Source organism: Centroberyx affinis, unplaced genomic scaffold (genome assembly GCF_046629955.1).
Source record: "Centroberyx affinis isolate AG114_WGS23_722 - 3 ecotype Tasmania unplaced genomic scaffold, CSIRO-AGI_Caff_v1 ptg004881l_1, whole genome shotgun sequence".
NCBI lineage: Eukaryota > Metazoa > Chordata > Actinopteri > Beryciformes > Berycidae > Centroberyx > Centroberyx affinis.
In genome coordinates this window covers 46,089-63,658 of record NW_027282390.1, presented here as the reverse complement: position 1 = coordinate 63,658, position 17,570 = coordinate 46,089, and the positions used below count along the sequence as shown (strand labels likewise).

The following is a 17,570-nucleotide window of genomic DNA, read 5'->3' as shown; positions in this document are numbered from 1 at the left end:
CCGGGACTCTCATCCGACATGTGAAGTTTGGGCCAGATTTGACCACGTAGAGTCGCGTTACAACCCACTTCCTGTTTGGTGTTGCCAGTAGGTGGCGCAATGCCTATGACTCCCAATCGGTCTGTAGATGTCCTCAGGCCTGGACTCTGGACCAGCATGTGAAATCTGGTGCAGATCAGACGACGTAAACTCACGTTAACGCAGCTTCCTGTTTCACGGCGAAACATCGAAATTCGCCGCACCGCCAGGGCAACGCCGTTCCACGAAAGCTCCCGATCTTCACCACGAAGCGTCATCAAGGTCCTACGGCTTTTCTGACCACATTTGAGGTGGCTCTGGTTAACCCGCTGGGAGTAGTACACCACAGTATAAAACATGTCATTTCCTGTCGCCAGTAGGTGGCGCTATGACTATAACCGAATATCGGCACGTAGATGTGTTCAGGCCGGGACTCTCATCCAACGTGTGAAGTTTGGGGCAGATTTGACCATGTACAGTGGCGTTACAACCCACTTCCTGTTTCGTGGCGAAACACGGAAATTCGACGCCTCACCACGCCCACGCCGTGTGACGAAAACTCAAGCTTTTGATAACTTTTCATCGTCCAGCTCTTTTATACACGCTGACCGAGTTTGACGCGGATCCGATCATTCGCCTAGGACGAGTTCGTTAAAGTACGACCCGTGCAAATGGCAAAAAACGTCCAAAAATGTCAAAATGGCCGACTTCCTGTTGGGTTTAGGCGCATGGTACCAATAGACTTTTTTTTAAGTCTGGACATGATACACGTGCCTACCAAATTTCGTACGTCTAGGGGAAACGTACGGCGAGGTATCGTTTGTAGGGGGCGCTATCGAGCCATTTTGCCACACCCATGCGCGAGACCCATAAAATATATAATTTTTCGCCACTTCTGACGCGTGTGCAAAGTTTCGCAACTTTCCGAGCACGTTTAGGCCCTCAAAAGTCCGATTTTTTTGTCCGGCGAATAATAATAATAATAATAATAATAATAATTAAAACTGCAAGCAGTGATGAGCGGGCCCTCGCCTCCGTGTGCAAGTCGGGGTGTGCCTCAGCCGCGGGGCATGTAGACGTCCTCAGGCCTGGACTCTCGTCCAGCATGTGAAATCCGGTGCAGATCGGACAACGTATGCTCAAGTTCACACAACTTCCTGTCGCCAGTAGGTGGCGCTATGACTATGACTCCTAATCGGCCTGTAGATGTCCTCAGACCTGGACTCTGGTCCAGCACGTGAAATCCGGTGCAGATCGGACAACGTACGCTCAAGTTCTCACAACTTCCTGTCGCCAGTAGGTGGCGCTATGACTATAACCGAATATCGGCCTGTAGATGTATTCAGGCCTGGACTCTAGTCAAACGTGTCAAATTTGGGCCAGATGTGACCACGTACAGTCGCGTTACAACCCACTTCCTGTTTCGTGTCGCCAGTAGGTGGCGCAATGACTATTGCTCCTAATCGGCCTGTAGATGTCCTCAGGCCCGGTCTCTTGTCCAGCATGTGAAATCCGGTGCTGATCGGACGACGTAAACTCAAGTTAACGCAGCTTCCTGTTTCATGGCGAAACATTGAAATTCGACGCCACGCCACGCCCACGCCGTGTGACGAAAACTCAAGCTTTTGATAACTTCTCATTGTCAAACTCTTTTATACACGCTGACCAAGTTTGACGTGAATCCGATCAACCGCCTAGGAGGAGTTCGTTAAAGTACGACCCCTGCAAATTCACACAGCTTCCTGTCGCCAGTAGGTGGCGCTATGACTATAACCGAATATCCACACGTAGACGTGTTCAGGCTGGGACTCTCATCAAATGTGTGAAGTTTCGGCCAGATGTGACCATGTACAGTGGCGTTACAAGCCACTTCCTGTTTCGTGGCGAAACGCGGAAATTCGACGCCACGCCACGCCCACGCCGTGTGACGAAAACTCAAGCTTTTGATAACTTTTCATCGTCCAGGTCTTTTATACACGCTGACCTAGTTTGACGTGGATCCGATGAACCGCCTAGGAGGAGTTCGTTAAAGTACGACCCCTGCAAACGCCCAAAAACGCCCAAAAATGTCGCAATCAATTCAAAATGGCCGACTTCCTGTTGGGTTTAGGCCAGGGCTCCAAGAGACTTTTTTTTAAGTCTGGACATTATACATGTGCCTACCAAGTTTCGTCCGTCTAGCTGAAATAGAAAGGCGGGGGCTTTGGTTTTGAAATTTTGTAGGGGGCGCTATTGAGCCATTTTGCCACGCCCATGTCCAAGACCCATAAAATATCAAATTTTTCGCCACTTCTGATGTGTGTGCAAAGTTGCACAACTTTTCGAGCACGTTTAGCCCCTCAAAAATGCGATCATATTGTAAAAATAAAAATCGTAATAATAATTCCTTCAGTTTCAATAGGGCTTCGCACGAGGTCGTGCTCGGGCCCTAATAATAATTCCTTCAGTTTCAATAGGGCTTCGCACGAAGTCGTGCTCGGGCCCTAATAATAATAATAATTCCTTCAATTTCAATAGGGCTTCGCACGAAGTCGTGCTCGGGCCCTAATAATTCCTTCAGTTTCAATAGGGCTTCGCACGAAGTCGTGCTCGGGCCCTAATTAGGGGTCCTTGATATGAAAAAAGGTTGAGAATCACTGCCCTAAACCATATGAATAATGTGCAATCATATACCACAACACTAAAAAGACACACTATGTAGTTTGTATCAGTTCACTGCAAATTTAAGTCTCATACAAGGCATCTAATATCGTGTGTAGTATCAAATCTTTATAAAGAATAGCTCCTGTTTTTTTCCTAGGATTTTCTAATGATTCTTTAGCCTGACAGGAGTCTAGCCTCCACAATGCACCAGATGCCAAAGTTGTTACGCATGTTTGTTGGGACATCGAGAGCGGGGGGGGAACGGGAGAAAACTCCATTGAACATCTGTTTCACGATGAAAAATGTGTTGTTTTGCATGCGGCTGGGATAACGGCGACAATTAACTGCCAGGGAAAAAGGCTTTAGAAGGAGCGTCTGCCCCTCAGGAGGTATAGTACTTGTACCGGGACACTTGCTGGGTAGAAAGAGAAAAACGGATTCTACATAGTAAAGTAGAAACCTGTCTTTTTTTGAAGTGTGGTATTCAGATGGTTCTTTGGTGGAAAAGAGCAACGACTTCTCTCAGGCCAAAGAACGAGCCGAATGCCACGCGAAAGACAAAAACGCGAAAATCAGGAATTGCCCTTTAAGCATCTGTTCGTCGACGGGAACATGTGTCGCCTTACGATTGGCTGCTGATACGGCGCCAATTAAGTCGCGCGGGAGAGATTTAGACTAACTGCCTTGCTAAAGGGCGCAAAAGCAGTGATTGCCACTTAGGCGATAAAATCACTAATATTTTGGCTGCAGTTTCATACCCCCTGAGTTGCTGCAGCAGGTGTGTGTGTGTGTGTGTGTGTGTGTGTGTGTGTGCGTGCACTTACTCGTTGAGGTGCTGGAAGCGCTCCTGCCAGTTGGGAGCGCGGGCGACGTTCCCGCTCTTATCCAGCAGCTTGATGCCGTAGAAGTCCAGCATGAGGGAGTAGGCCGCTACGAATCTCCGCTTGGCTTCCCGAGTGCTTTGGAATTCCTGGTGGGGAAACCCAGAAAGGTACAAGACCTCCTTTACGCCCTGGTATTATTATATGCATTGGATTTGTTATTGGGGTAGAGGAAAAAACGCATGAAATCTGGGTGCAAATGAGCCCAACAAGCTGATACTTGTTGATCAGTTTTTTCTTGACTGTGAGGATTTACACTATCATCAAAAATGTACAAATATCCCTTTTAAAAGGTATGTTTTGATGAATTGGTTGACAGGAGGATGTACACTATCGCTCAACACTAGTAAACAGAAATGAACTTTAACACGCGGTTGCAATGAGGAAGTGCAGGCGAATCAAACAGGTGGCAGGCAGCTCAGATAGTATGGAATCGTATAGAATGGGTTGTCATGTTGCTGGATGGGGAACAAGCGAGGCGAGGTGTTTACTGTCAATTTTTAAAGGCCAGAAGTGTTATGGGAAGGAGTGACGTGTGCAGAAATATGCATTTTGGAGACACCGTTTACTGTCAGGTGTACATGTAATCCGGCTGAATCGTATCTAGACTCCATCCATGTTAATTCCAGGTTGAAAGGAGGACAAAGGCAAGCAGAGGAGACAAGAACCTCTGAGGGATTTTGGAGTGTGTGAGAGTGTCTTACTTTGATCTCGTCCTGAGTCAGTTCTTGTGCGTAGAAGTTGAGCCCTTGTTCTCTTAATGGGAATAGCCTGCCACACACACACACACACACACACACACACACACACACATACACACCATGTAAGTGCAAAAAAAATCCTCTCCATCTCTCTGCTTAGCTCTTATTCTGTTTCTTTTCCCAGCAATAAAGCGAAATGTCTATAATGCAAATGTAAAATATATAGTCTCCAAATGGATGGATGGATGGATGGATGGATGGATGGATAGATAGATAGATAGATAGATAGATAGATAGATAGATAGATAGATAGATAGATAGATAGATAGACCAACATAGATAGATAGATAGATAGATAGATACACCAACATAGATAGATAGATACACCAACATAGATAGATAGAGATAGATAGATAGATAGATAGATAGAGATAGACCAACATAGATAGATAAATACACCAACATAGATATACAGACAGATAGATAGATAGATAGAGATAGATAGATAGATAGATAGATAGACCAACATAGATAGATAGACAGATAGACAGATAGACAGATAGATAGATAGATAGACGAACATAGATAGATAAATACACCAACATAGATGTACAGACAGATAGATAGATAGATAGATAGATAGATAGATAGATAGATAGATAGATAACATTCTTGACACCCATTATTTGTATGTGAATGATGATGTATGGAAATTAAAAAGGCGTATTTGTAAAAATTTAAATGAATAGCTAATGCAAAAATACAGTTTGACATGTCCATGAATGGCTTGTGTCAGTTAAGCACACAGTGAACCAGAGGAGTTAGTGCACACACACTCACATTCATTCATTCTACACAGTGTATAGAAATGAGAACAGATAGATGAAACGTCTCACCACTGAATGTAGGTGTGATTGTGCTCCAGTTTGTCATAGTCGCCTCTCCACTTTGTCAGAATCTCCTCTATGTAGATACCTGAGGAAAGACAGGCCAATTAGCTGTGTGTGTGTGTGTGTGTGTGTGTGTGTGTGTGTGTGTGTGTGTGTGTGTGTGTGTATGTGAGAGAGAGAATATAGGAAAGCAAGGCTGTTTTCACATGTAAAAGTTGAGAGCCATAATACTGTTTAATTGTTCTCTGTGTGTATGTGTGCCTGTGTGTGTGTGTGGTGTGTGTGTGTGTGTGTGTGTGTGTGAGCGAGAGAGAGAGAGAGGGAGAGCATGTTTAAACACGGGATCAGTCCACTAATCCGCTAGTCTCTCCCAGACAAACATGACCTTTAGCCAATCAAAACTCACTAAGCCCGACAACCAACAAGGTCGGCATACATAGTGAGAGTGAGTGAGTGTGTGTGTGTGTGTGTGTGTGTGTGTGCGCAGCCACTCACCATCTGGCACTAGAGGGATCTTGTTCAGGTAGAAGCGCAGGTTACGGTACTCGGGCTGCCGGGACTCTTTGTTGTTCTACACACACACACACACACAGATCACAGAGATCACACTGCATGCCTAATTGTCCGTATGTGAGAGAACGAGTGTGTGTGAGAAAGAGAAACTGTGTGTGTGTGTGTGCATACAGGCAGAGAGTGAGATCATCTTTGTGTTTCAGATTCTGTGTGTGTGTGTGTGTGTGTGTGTGTACCGGGTAGCTGTGACGGTATTTGTAGAGATCCCTGGCAGCGTAGAAACTCCTCTTCATCTTCGGAGCAGACTCTGGAGATCCAGTCAGCTGAGAGGGAGGGAAGAAAGAAAGAAAGAAAGAAAGAAAGACAGAAGCTTGACTCAAACAGGTTTGTCGTGAAAACACTTCAGACTTCAGTCTTAATGCAGTCCTGACACAAAAACAGCCAGAGTTAACAGATGCCACGGAGCGCTCATCTGCCATTCAGCTGAATTAAAAGCACCGACTCTGCTTTTAAGGTCGGGGGCCGTCACCATCCATTTCTCTCTCTCTAAAAAAAAAAAAAAGGAGGACAATTCACATCGGCTACAAATGGATGTTAGAAACTAGATCTGATTCCCGGCAAAAATCTGGGTCATGCTACCTTCTGTGGGTCACTTAGAAAGGCATGCAGTGTTGCACTGGGCCTAATCCTGCTATATCTGGCCCTCTTTAGCTCCACATGTGTGCACAAGCCTACACTCTTTCCTTTGGTAGTATTTTTTCCTCGACTAGGAGTTCCTGCAGTTTTACTACAAAAAGACTGACAAATATTTTCAGAAAATCCCTCGCAAAATCAAACATTTTTGGGCTGAGTAATCTCTCAGAAATTCTGCAAAACCTAATAAAAAAATAATCTGACATAGTTTGATATAGTTCTTAATAGTCTATAATAGCCTGACACAATTTGATGTAGCTTTTAATAGTCTGAAACAGCCTGAGGTAGTTTGATATAGTTTTTAATAGTCTGAAATAGACTGGAGTAGCCTGAATATCTGAAAACCATCCAGTCAAGTATTCTCGCAATTCAGGTCAGTAGTATTTGACCCTGATTTAAAAACGATTTTATTTCCTTGTAAACCAGTAGGCACTGGAATAGGCTATCACATGGGAAAGCAATATGGGGGGAAATAACTGGAAATAACAGACATTAGCCTTAGTAAACTTCACCAAGTCCATAATGTGTTGACAGAACGTCACCCCAAACTCCTTTAAAAAAAAAAAAACAACTGTCAATTTAATGTGACCTTGGTTAGGCTACTGGCAATTCTATATAGACCTAGACTAAAAACATTTTTTTAATGGTTAGGAGGAACTTTTCAATTCGGTATACAAATAACCCGCCAAGCAGCAGTTCATTTCGATAAAATGTCAAGACTTGGTTCACACTCGCTCACTCACTCGCTGCCACCTACACAGTGTATTTTGGTGGAAGGAGATCGCAGGAAACAGGCGGACAAATAAAAGTTGACATTTTACTAAAGTGCTGCTTGGTGGATTATAGTTATGTATGCCGAATTGAAGCGTGGGTCTTAACAAACTTAGAAAATGCCATGAGTCACATCTTGTGGGTGTGTACCTTTGCCTATAACTAAAGCTACGTTAAATTGACAGATTTGGTAATTGGAGTTGGCGTGACGCTCTCTCCAAACAAGACCACGGCGTGTACCGGGGCTGCTCTTCCGGTTGCCCTTCCTGTGCTCTGGCCTTGTCAATGTTGTGCGCTGCTGGTGGCACATGTATTATTTACCGCGTTGTGTCCCGGTGTCCCCCGCCCGCGCCACACCCCCCACGGTGTCCCCCAAACGCATCACATCTCGACTCCACGGTACCTGCGGGGACATGTCTCCGGGGTCGGCGGCGCTTCGGCCGCTCTCCGCCGGGCTGACGGACTCGGAGATGCCGCTGTCATCTTCGCCCGCCGGCTCGTCGCTCTCTGAGTCCGACCCCCACGTCGAGTCGCATTCCTCCACGGTGCTCGGCTCCTTGTAGCGCCAGCTGCCCATCAGATTTCCCATTTAAAACCACGCAACGCCGGGCCTCTTTTATTATCCTCTTCTTTCCACAGCGTACTACATCATTTTGCTCACAACACCGTTCTTCGGTTGACAGAGCGTCGGGCTCGGACTGCCCTCGGAGCGGAGCTTTTTAAATGGCAGAAAAGGGGGGAATTTCCAGCTCAGCGACGACGATGAGCGTGTCGGTATGGGGGGTGATTGATGCCACTGAGAGGCAGAAAGAGCAGAAGCAGGACTGCCTAGTGTAAACTAAGCTACGCATGTACCTTGTTAACCTTGAACATTAGCCTACATTACTTACACTGAGCTAGTACCCTAATCATAAAATATTAAACACAAAAAGAACACAAACTTATGTAGTGTTTTAAATTAATACTGTATTTACTTCCTTAGTTTTAACAGGGATTAATTGACTTAATTTGATTATCATTATATTCTCGACTGCATTGTAAATGAGGGTTCATCCCACAATGCACCCCAAGACTTAAATAAAGGTTTACAGACACATATAATTTTAGAGCTCGATCTGCCTCATTGAACTTGAACATTACATTACATTATCTATACCAGGCTACTAATAATTTGTCTGGGCTAGTAGAAATTTCATTCTGCTGCACCAGTAGGCTAATGCCCAAAATCCTTAAATTCCACCCTGGTGAGTAAAGAAAAGAGAGCAAATGAAAGAGGGGAAGTATGCCACAATTGCACAAGAAAGTGGAATATAGAGTATGATTTCAAGTAGGTAATCAATTTGTGTATATATTGAAAAAGAGCGAAGTGAAGAAGCAAATTTTTTCCTTAACAGAAACAGCAACTGTGCTTAATTAGTAACTTCATGTTTGTCTGATGGTGGTGGCGGTTATTCAGGTTTACAGCATAACAGTAGACAGAAGGAACATTTTTAGAAGTCTTATATCATTGTCACTGCAAACCAAACACTACGAAACCAAACCCCTTAATTCTATCTCTGAAATGTCACTACCTACATTTCTCCATTACATAAGCATTATCCATTAAAAATAACATAACTTTAAAAAAGTAAGCTTAGTATCATGGGTTTTTTAGGGATTTATTTATGGGTTGATTCATGGACACTAGTAGTTAAGGGATTTTAAGGGAATTTAAGGGAATTAAGGGATAGAAAGTTAAAATTAAGGGGTGTTTAAGGTGGTTTTGATGGGGTTTCCTCCATTAAGAACTCCCTTAATTAATTTTATGATGATTTTGCATGAATTAAGGGATGAATTAATGTAAATGTAAGGTTATTTTAAGGGACTACTGGTTCGTACAGAAAGTGAGCATATAAATATATATATATATACATGTGTCAATAATTTCTCAATAACTGTACCTTTCTTTTTCCATATCGCATGCTTTACAAAACTTTAATGTAGACTGTATGTGCTACAGTCTTTTTTCTTCCCCTCTCAGAGTAGTGAAAAAACTAATATCTTACTTTCCACAATGTGATTGAGGGCACTATTGCTTCTCCTCCTCCTGCTTCTCTGTGGCATTAATCACCTCCCATACAGGCAGTCCCAGTGACAGCAGCATCAGGACCAGAGCTGCGTCACGTGACACTGGGACTGGAGGAGGTTACAGTATCTCCCCTGAGATAATCAATGTCACACAAGGAACAAAGGGGGAAAGAGAATGGAAAGGGAACATGTATTTTTCAGATAAACCACGCATGGGTAATCATTTCCAGGTATTAAGGCATTAACCAAACAGATGATATATGAGTAGCTGTCTTTTCCAACCAGGTTACTTATTTGCTTCTAGGCCAAAATACAGTAGTTCAGGCCATGATGAAAGCCTGGACATATTCATATATTATTACAAATTGTCAATGACAAAAGACATGAAAGATGTTAAAAGTAGTGAATTACTTTTTTTTCAGTTCCTTGCCTTTTGTTAGTAGTGTCTACTAGCCCTTTCTGTGGGATTTTTTTTTTTAGATATGATTCAGCTTTTCAGTTCCTACACCATGTGACAGAAAATATGACAGTTGTAGAACTTGTAATAATAACAATCAACATTCTGACCTTTACTTGGTGTGAAGAGATGGTGATTTCCTACTCCATTACTTCTGAGGAAACAGCAGCTAGAAGCACTGTTAGGCTACCCCCTTTAGTTCCCTTGTTGGGAAAATCCTGCAAATGCACAATGTACTTTGTCAACCTTTCCCCCATTCGAAAACTGGACTTTATATCTAATTAAATAAAATGGTTGGATTTCGTTACAATTTAGGCTAGGGTCCATTCATTTAAGAATAGAGTGTACAGCACTTGTCTTTCAGGTGACAAGGTCCAGGATAAAGAATACCAGTAAATATAATGCTGTCAGCACTGATATTGGTCTTCGATTAAAAATGAGATCTGGTCCAATCAGTGTCATATGATGCAGTTTGTTTGATTACATATTTATTGTATAATTGATCAGTATTACACTCTTTGTCTATGGGAAGCACTTAACCTGCAACATTTTGATCAGATTCCAAGAAAGAATGAATCTAAATTAAATAAGCATTAGTATTAATATTGGTATTCATATTAGTGGCAGTATTAGTGGTAGTATTAGTTTTAGTATCAGCATTAGTTTTAGTATTAGCATTAGTATTGATATCATCATGGGTTTCAATTTAGAGTTTTAGTGTCTCATAGTCTAAATGCTGCTTCAGAAGAATCAAATTCTGCAGGAAACACTGAATACTTGGATTTTTGTTAGACTTTTCGGGGGATGAAAATGGTAAATTTTAGAGTAAATAATTGGCAGCTTCAATCCAAAGAACATCGGCCTTCAAACACCCACGAGTCTAACCTTAGCATGCACTTGATTTGGCTCAGCCAGTAGAACGGCCACCCATCACGCTGCCAAGCACACGCCTGTTGGTCTGGAAAGAGGAACCTGCAGCTCTCTCTAGCGTGAACGACACCTGTGACATTGGTGTCGTGACTCAGATTATAAGGCGCTTCCAGCCCTCCAGCTGGGGCTGCTGCCGCTGCAATGTGTGAATTGGGTGTAACAGAGTTGGAGAAGTCGGGGGGGGGGGGGGGGGGGGGGGGGGAATCACTCCTCTGGTAGAAAAGCGATTATATGTGGAAATCAAGCGCTCGCTTTTGGAGCGAAGTGGGGCCGGTGCTATCGACAGCAGGGCCTCTGTCATGCCGGCAAGCACAGGAATGGAAGCTATGCTCTTTGCTATCGCGAGCGACACCTGTAACACCAAGCCGCCCAATATGCAACAATATGCAAAAACAATATGCAAACTAGGTAGAGAGCAAATCTCCACCAACGCTGAACAATTCTCCAGGTTGCAGGTTTTATATTTATGTGGTTTATTGTTTGTGTTGCGGGTTTAAATTTACTGTTTAGTAGCCAACTAGGAAGTCCAGGATGTCGGACTTTCCCACCAGCACATGCATGCATGCAGCATAAAAGTTATGATGAAAAAACTATATTTACTAAATGGCGGAAATCCCAGATCCGGATCACCACCAAAATCTACTCAAGTGAAAAACATAGGCCAAGGGCTATCTGTCTACTCAATTTCACCCAAAACCATTTGTAACTTTATGAGATATCTTGCTACCAAACAGACAGACAGGGGTCTGGGGTGGGTTTTGTTGGCGGAGGTAAACAGTGCCATCTTTCAAAGTTGATCTTTTCCTAATCTGAGGCTGGAGGAGCTGTAAAGGTGCCAAGGATGTCAGCGTTTCATCAATAATTTGATCCATACAGCACAGCACAAAATGAATGGGGACAGTTCTGCAGTTGCCTCTTTGTTTACATACTCTTATCCCTTTATTGCTCCAATATTGTGTCTGTCACCCAGGAGTTTGCTGCCAGAACACATTTTTATTGCTTTCAGTCTGAACCTGCATACAATTACATATCACAGCTATCCCAGCTACCTTTCTACACAGGTGCTCTTGCAAAGCTGCACCAGATCCTGTGTATTGCTAAATAGTGACTGTCATACGTGATATATGACAGTTCTATGGCAGTGTAGTAGTTTAAAAACCAAGCATTAATGCAGCAAAAACATCTGAAACATAGATGTACATTGCAATTTTGCCTGTTTCTTAGACTACTTCCACACCAGAATCATCTGAATATCACATGGAAAAAACAGCATTTGTCCTTTAATTCCCATTATCTTCCTTGATGGTGAGCACTTGGTCAGAAAAGAGAGTGCACAAAGGCGGAAATGACAATACAACAACAGTGGGATGAATGGGGTCATTGAAGGATGTAGGATTCAGGTGAAAAGAGGGTGAGAAAGTGATGGGTTTGGGTGTCCTGCTATGCCTATATTCACCACCAGGGAGCAGTGTTTCCTATGTAATGCTGCCAGGCCATCTCACGCTTTCTCTCGCTTACTGTGTGTGTGTGTGTGTGTAGGTATTTGTGATAATGGGCAGATTGCCAGAGGAAGAGCAAGAGCAAGTGAAGGAGGTTGATAATGTATAGTGTTGACAGGTCAAAACAGCAAATCTAAGAGGCAGATGCAAGCACATGAACATTCACACGTGTGTGTGTGCAAAGACACACACACACACACACACAGCCACACACACATAATGTAGGGTTGGTTGGTGCTAAAGTACCAGCAAAGGAGCATCCTGCTGAGAAAAGGCTTCTAAGTGAAATGGGCAGCTCAGTATTCTCTGCCTGCCTTGCAATTTGTGTGTGTGTGTGTGTGTGTGTGTGTGTGTGCGTGTGCGTGTGTGTGTGTTAAACGCTGTTATGGATGGGTCTTTGGGCAGGGACTGAGTTGGGTGTGCCAGTGGCATAGACACTGCCATTAACAACATGTTAATTACCTGGGCTGAGTCCGAGAAGCCAAACATCAACCATCATGACCAAACCTGTGTATACATGTGTGTGTGTGTGCATGTGCGTATGTGTGTGTGTGTGTGTGTGTGTGAGATTGAAGGGTAAGCAGCTGTCTCTTTGTGAAGAGACGGGGGCCGCTGCTCATGTCATAGCAGGATGGAGTGACAGAGTGAAAGGAGGAAGGAAGGAGAAATGGGAGGTACAGAAATAGACTGAATAGATTGATACTAAGTACTAAGCACTCATTACTGTTTTTATTATTTTTTGAATTTTGTCTTCATCTTTTGGTGCTCAGCGCTCGTCTCTGCGGTGTTTCTGCACCGCACTTCCCAGAGATCACCTGTCAATCACACAGTGTGGGCGGAGCTTGGATTTTCTTCTTCTGCTTATTCCAAGCAAACCTGGAAACTGGTTCATTTATGCCCTTCAGTTTTCGACCGCAAATGGAAGATGGAGCAGGATTATCGCAATATAGGCGTAATAGAGATGAAAGTGCCGCTTTAACTCTATCCTATTACGAGAATACGATCCCTCGGCTAATTCAAGGGTGCCCTTTTGATTCGGTTCGATGGGTGCTGCCGGCGCCGCCGTTTGTCATGCTGGCAGGAATAGGACCTGTGGGTTTGAGACTGGGGATTGACCCAGAGAGGAAGCTATAGTCCTTACTAGCATGAAGGACACCTAGGACATTGGTGCCTGCTGATCCAGAGTACATGCTGAGCCCAGCTCTCCTGGCGGGGGCCGGTGTTATGCGTGGATGCGTGATATGCTCCGATACGGTGCGTGCAGCATCGACGCTATGCAGGAAGCTGGCGGGTTTTAAGTGGTAATCCTCAACCAATTAGCCCACCTACATATAGATTAAGCCAACAGGAACTCAAACAAATGCCAGCAAGATTCAACCAACACTAGATAAACTTCCAATCTGTCACCAATTGAACTTTATCAACAGAACTGGACGAGCCCCCCAATTTGTCTCAAACCGGGTCTAGTAAGTCAGTGGTTCTCAACGTGTGGTCCAGGGACAACCAGGGGTCCTTGAGGGCATCCCAGGGGGTCCCCAGCAAATTGATGAATCGTTAAACTTCATTATTTCATTTACAAGAACAATTATAGAATGATTATTTTGATCATAGTTTCACTGTTATCTCTCTTCCTACAATACAGATAGTCATGGAGTTCTGGACAAAATCATATCTAACAATAAAAATATTCTCAGATTTGAGTCCGAGGGACAAAATCGCATCAAATGGGGGTCTGTGGTCCTAATGTGGACTAAATTAGGGGTCCTTGATATGAAAAAGGTTGAGAACCACTGTAGTAAGTGACAAAGAGGGAGTCCACACATGAATCCAAATTCAAAAAGTAATTTATTTTAACTTAATTAAACTCAAGCGAACCAAAAATAAACCAAAAGGCATCGGTGGGAATAAATGTAAACCATCAGTCATGTCTGCAATGCATGGATGAATGAAGTGTAGTGTGTGTGAATGTTGAAAGGTGCAAAAGGAACACAGGCGTAGCCCCACATGGCAGGTGGAGACCTGGGACCAAACACAGAGGAGAGAAGGAAGAGAAAAGAGAGATCTTTTTCCTTGGATTTTCTGGTGATGAAGTTTGAGTTTCTGTAGGTCGCTGCTCATGCTAACTTGTTCTTCTGTTTACTTCAAACTTCTACTTCTACAAACCGGATTTTTCCCAGGAAAGAGCTACCAGACACCGGGTGTTTAGAACAGCAAATGTAAAAGCTTTCATGAACTGGATATAGGTTGAATCACTATTAACTGTGAGATACAGAGTAGCAACATTTTTATTTACGTCAAAATATCAAAGCTTTTTCGCATTTCAGCCTTTACTTGAAGTTTCATTGCAGTAATTGTTGCTTGGTGGATCATGTGTGTGCCAAATTTTCCGCTGGACCCTAACAAAGTCATTCCTATGTTACCAGGGTCCTATGTTCCCCAGTTCTAGGGTTAGGGTTAGGGTTCAGGGTTAGGGTTAGGGTTAGGGTTTAGGTTTAGGGTTAGGGTTAGGGTTCAGGGTTAGGGTTAGGGTTAGGGTTTAGGTTTAGGGTTAGGTTTAGGGACCTTCAAAATCAAATAAAAACTATTGGTTTTGTTGTGTTCATATAGCTGTTTTGAAGCCTTGTTCCAATAAAAAAAAAAGGATAATATTTATGAAATATTTTAACTTGAAACGGGTCAAATTTGACCCGAAAACAATAGGAGGGTTAATGTGTGTTAACAGAATATTAAACTGGGGAACATAGGACCCTGGGAACATACGACCCTAGGAACATAGGACCCTAGGAACATAGGACCCTAGGAACATAGGAACCTGGGAACATAGGACCCTAGGAACATAGGAACCCGGGAACATAGGACCCTAGGAACACAGGACCCTGGGAACATGGATACGCTCCCGACCCTAACGATTCAGAAAAGGTCTTAAGTCATACGCTGGAAACTATGGAAACAGATTTCAGTACTGGAGATTGACGTGAAATTCAATAGTGAGAGAGAGAGAACAGCACCTGCAATGGAGTTAAAGACGTCAGCAAAAGTCCCTCCTCTGGTAGAAATACTGTTCTGTAGCGTGGCTCTCTCATGCCAACAGGACCAGGACTGACGGGTTTGTGAATGACACCTGGACCATTAGCGTCACGCAGCGCCGCCGCAAATGAGTATCGCAATCTATGACCACTGTGTAAAGTCAATTAGGATTAACAATCAGCAATCAGCAAAGATTATAGCTCACGGAGAATCGCTATCTCACCGCTTCGGTAATTAGGACCTCTCGCTGATCTCCGGCTAATCTGCTTTGTGACTCTATGAGCGCGAAGCGGAGAAAGAGTACGCCGCTCCGTCAACTTTCTCCCGAGCCGTGGAACTCGCCGCCGGAGGTTCGTCTCGACCCCTCTCCGAGCGCGTCCGGCTTCACCTCAATTTTCTATTCCCCCCGGAGCTTTTTTAAGTAGGCCTAGCGGCGCGCTAGCAGCTAATCTCTCAGCCCGACAGTCTGGCTCATGGCTAACGACTAAGTGTCAGTGTAACAGATGAGGCTGTTGCCCACGCTGACCTGTTTACAGACACTAAAGTCTACGGGCGTGAACGCCGGCCCGCGGTAACGCATTCATCCGTCACGCGGCGCTGGGTTCGCCCTGGCTGGTGGAGAATGAGCACCAGATGCTGGCCACAAATGCGGGTACATCAATTCAATCAATAAATTCATCAAAATTAAATCAAATGTACATTACAAGTTAGGGGCACGAGAACAACTGGCATTCTTCAAATATGAGGTAGGAGGTCAATATACATCAGCATTTAGAATAGGAGACTGAGACATTGACCTGAAAATACTGTTTTGTTTTTACATCTCACGTATTTGAGGGATTTCAAGTCATTACCAAAATCATACATGAAAGACAGGAATGAGGATTAAGCATCTTTCCCATTACTCTTATATGATAATTCCCCATAAATATGTTACGTGACAAACTGTCATCCAAGTAGAATCACATGCAAATCAGACATCATCAAGAAATCAGACTTGGATAGACACTCGATCCGAGCAGGAAATAAAAACAGAAGTTCCAGTGATTCTACCTTAGAGGAACAAAAGGAACAGGATCAGATGAACTTCGATCTTTAATTCACTCTTTTTTTTTACCGCACGCATGAACAAAAAGATGAAAAATAAAAACCTTTCACCCATATTTTGATTTCTTTTCAGTTAGTTGTAGTTCAGTGAGGGATTGGAGGTAGTGAAGGACTTTACCCAGAGATCCTATAAGGTGAAGCCAGTAAAGTAAATGTCTTTTTTACTATCTGGAGGTGGTGAAGAGGTTCAGCCATCATTGGTGAGTCCAGCTTTCTCTGGACAGAGTGCTGTTCAGGAGACACTTTTGAATTACATTCTTAGATTTCGATTCGGGTCGTCCTGTGCTGGAGAAGATTTCCCACCAGTGACGACACTGACACCAGAATTGAATTTGGGTAAATCGGGTGAATCTACAGCGTCTCATTTCGAGGGCTTGGAGCCAAAGGGGCGTAAGTGCGTTATAGTAGATTTTACAGGAGAGCCAAAACAAATTTTTATCAAACTTGGATCAGCTGCTGTTACCACATACTAAGCACAATATTTAAATTTTTTGTGTTATCAGATTGAGCATTACTATAAAAACAATACTGCTACAGTTTAAGTTGACTTATATTTGTTAACCTTTTTAAAAATGGCAAAAGAGTGAAATACGCCTTTTTGGCACAAACATTGTCCCAATAGAGCCATGCAGAATATGGGCGTATGGAAGTAAACAATTGTAAAACACATTCATTTTAATACAAATCTAGCAATTACACTTCAATCAACACTGAAATATAAAACAAGATCAGAAAGGGTGTAAGTGCAGTTACACCCTTTTGGCAGCAAACAAAACCCTACTTTTACTGTTTTTGTTAAATTAAAACTTATGGGTCATGATTTCAGTTGTGTCCTTTTGGCACTGAAAAGATCTCACTGAGACCTTTCAATTGATACATAATACTCATATTCACCCAAAATTGCACTTACTCCAAGCCCTCGATTTAGTGGGAATGGGACGCTCTCCTCTGTTGCAGCCCCACTCTGTGATTTAGACTGATAAAATGGATGGATAGATACAAATCTTGCCTAGTGCAGCTTTAACTATTGCACAGGGCAGCTAGAGCAATCATCTCATAACCAGAAGGTCATCACAGGTTTGATCTCGGCAACAGCCAAATGTGTCCTATATGGAAACGGCGACACGCTGAACCGTGACACCTGCTCGCTCCCTGCAAGTCCCTCCGGAGAAAAGCCTCCGCCAAATGCCTCAGAATGTTGAAAAAAAAAAAAAAAAAAAAAAATCACACACCTCCGCTAACACTTCAAACACACAACTCATTTACTCGCCCGCACGCCGCGCCTACTTAACATCGGACGCACGCGCTCTGTGTCTTGTTTTTTTTTTTTTGTTGTTTTTTTTAACATCGACACTGCGCTTCTAAGGGGAAGG

The 17,570-nt window shown here is 43.4% G+C and overlaps 1 protein-coding gene across 1 annotated transcript; it reads right to left on the bottom strand.

The window, feature by feature from the left end:
• Positions 1-3,481: 3,481 nt before the first annotated feature.
• ogfrl1 (opioid growth factor receptor-like 1) lies at positions 3,482-7,724 on the bottom strand. Its single transcript, XM_071545340.1, has 6 exons — positions 7,514-7,724; positions 5,883-5,969; positions 5,629-5,704; positions 5,140-5,218; positions 4,247-4,313; positions 3,482-3,631 (listed from the first exon to the last, which is right to left on the bottom strand). The coding sequence occupies exons 1-6, from the start codon at positions 7,697-7,699 to the stop codon at positions 3,482-3,484; spliced, it is 645 nt and encodes a 214-aa protein (XP_071401441.1). The 5' UTR covers positions 7,700-7,724.
• Positions 7,725-17,570: the final 9,846 nt, after the last annotated feature.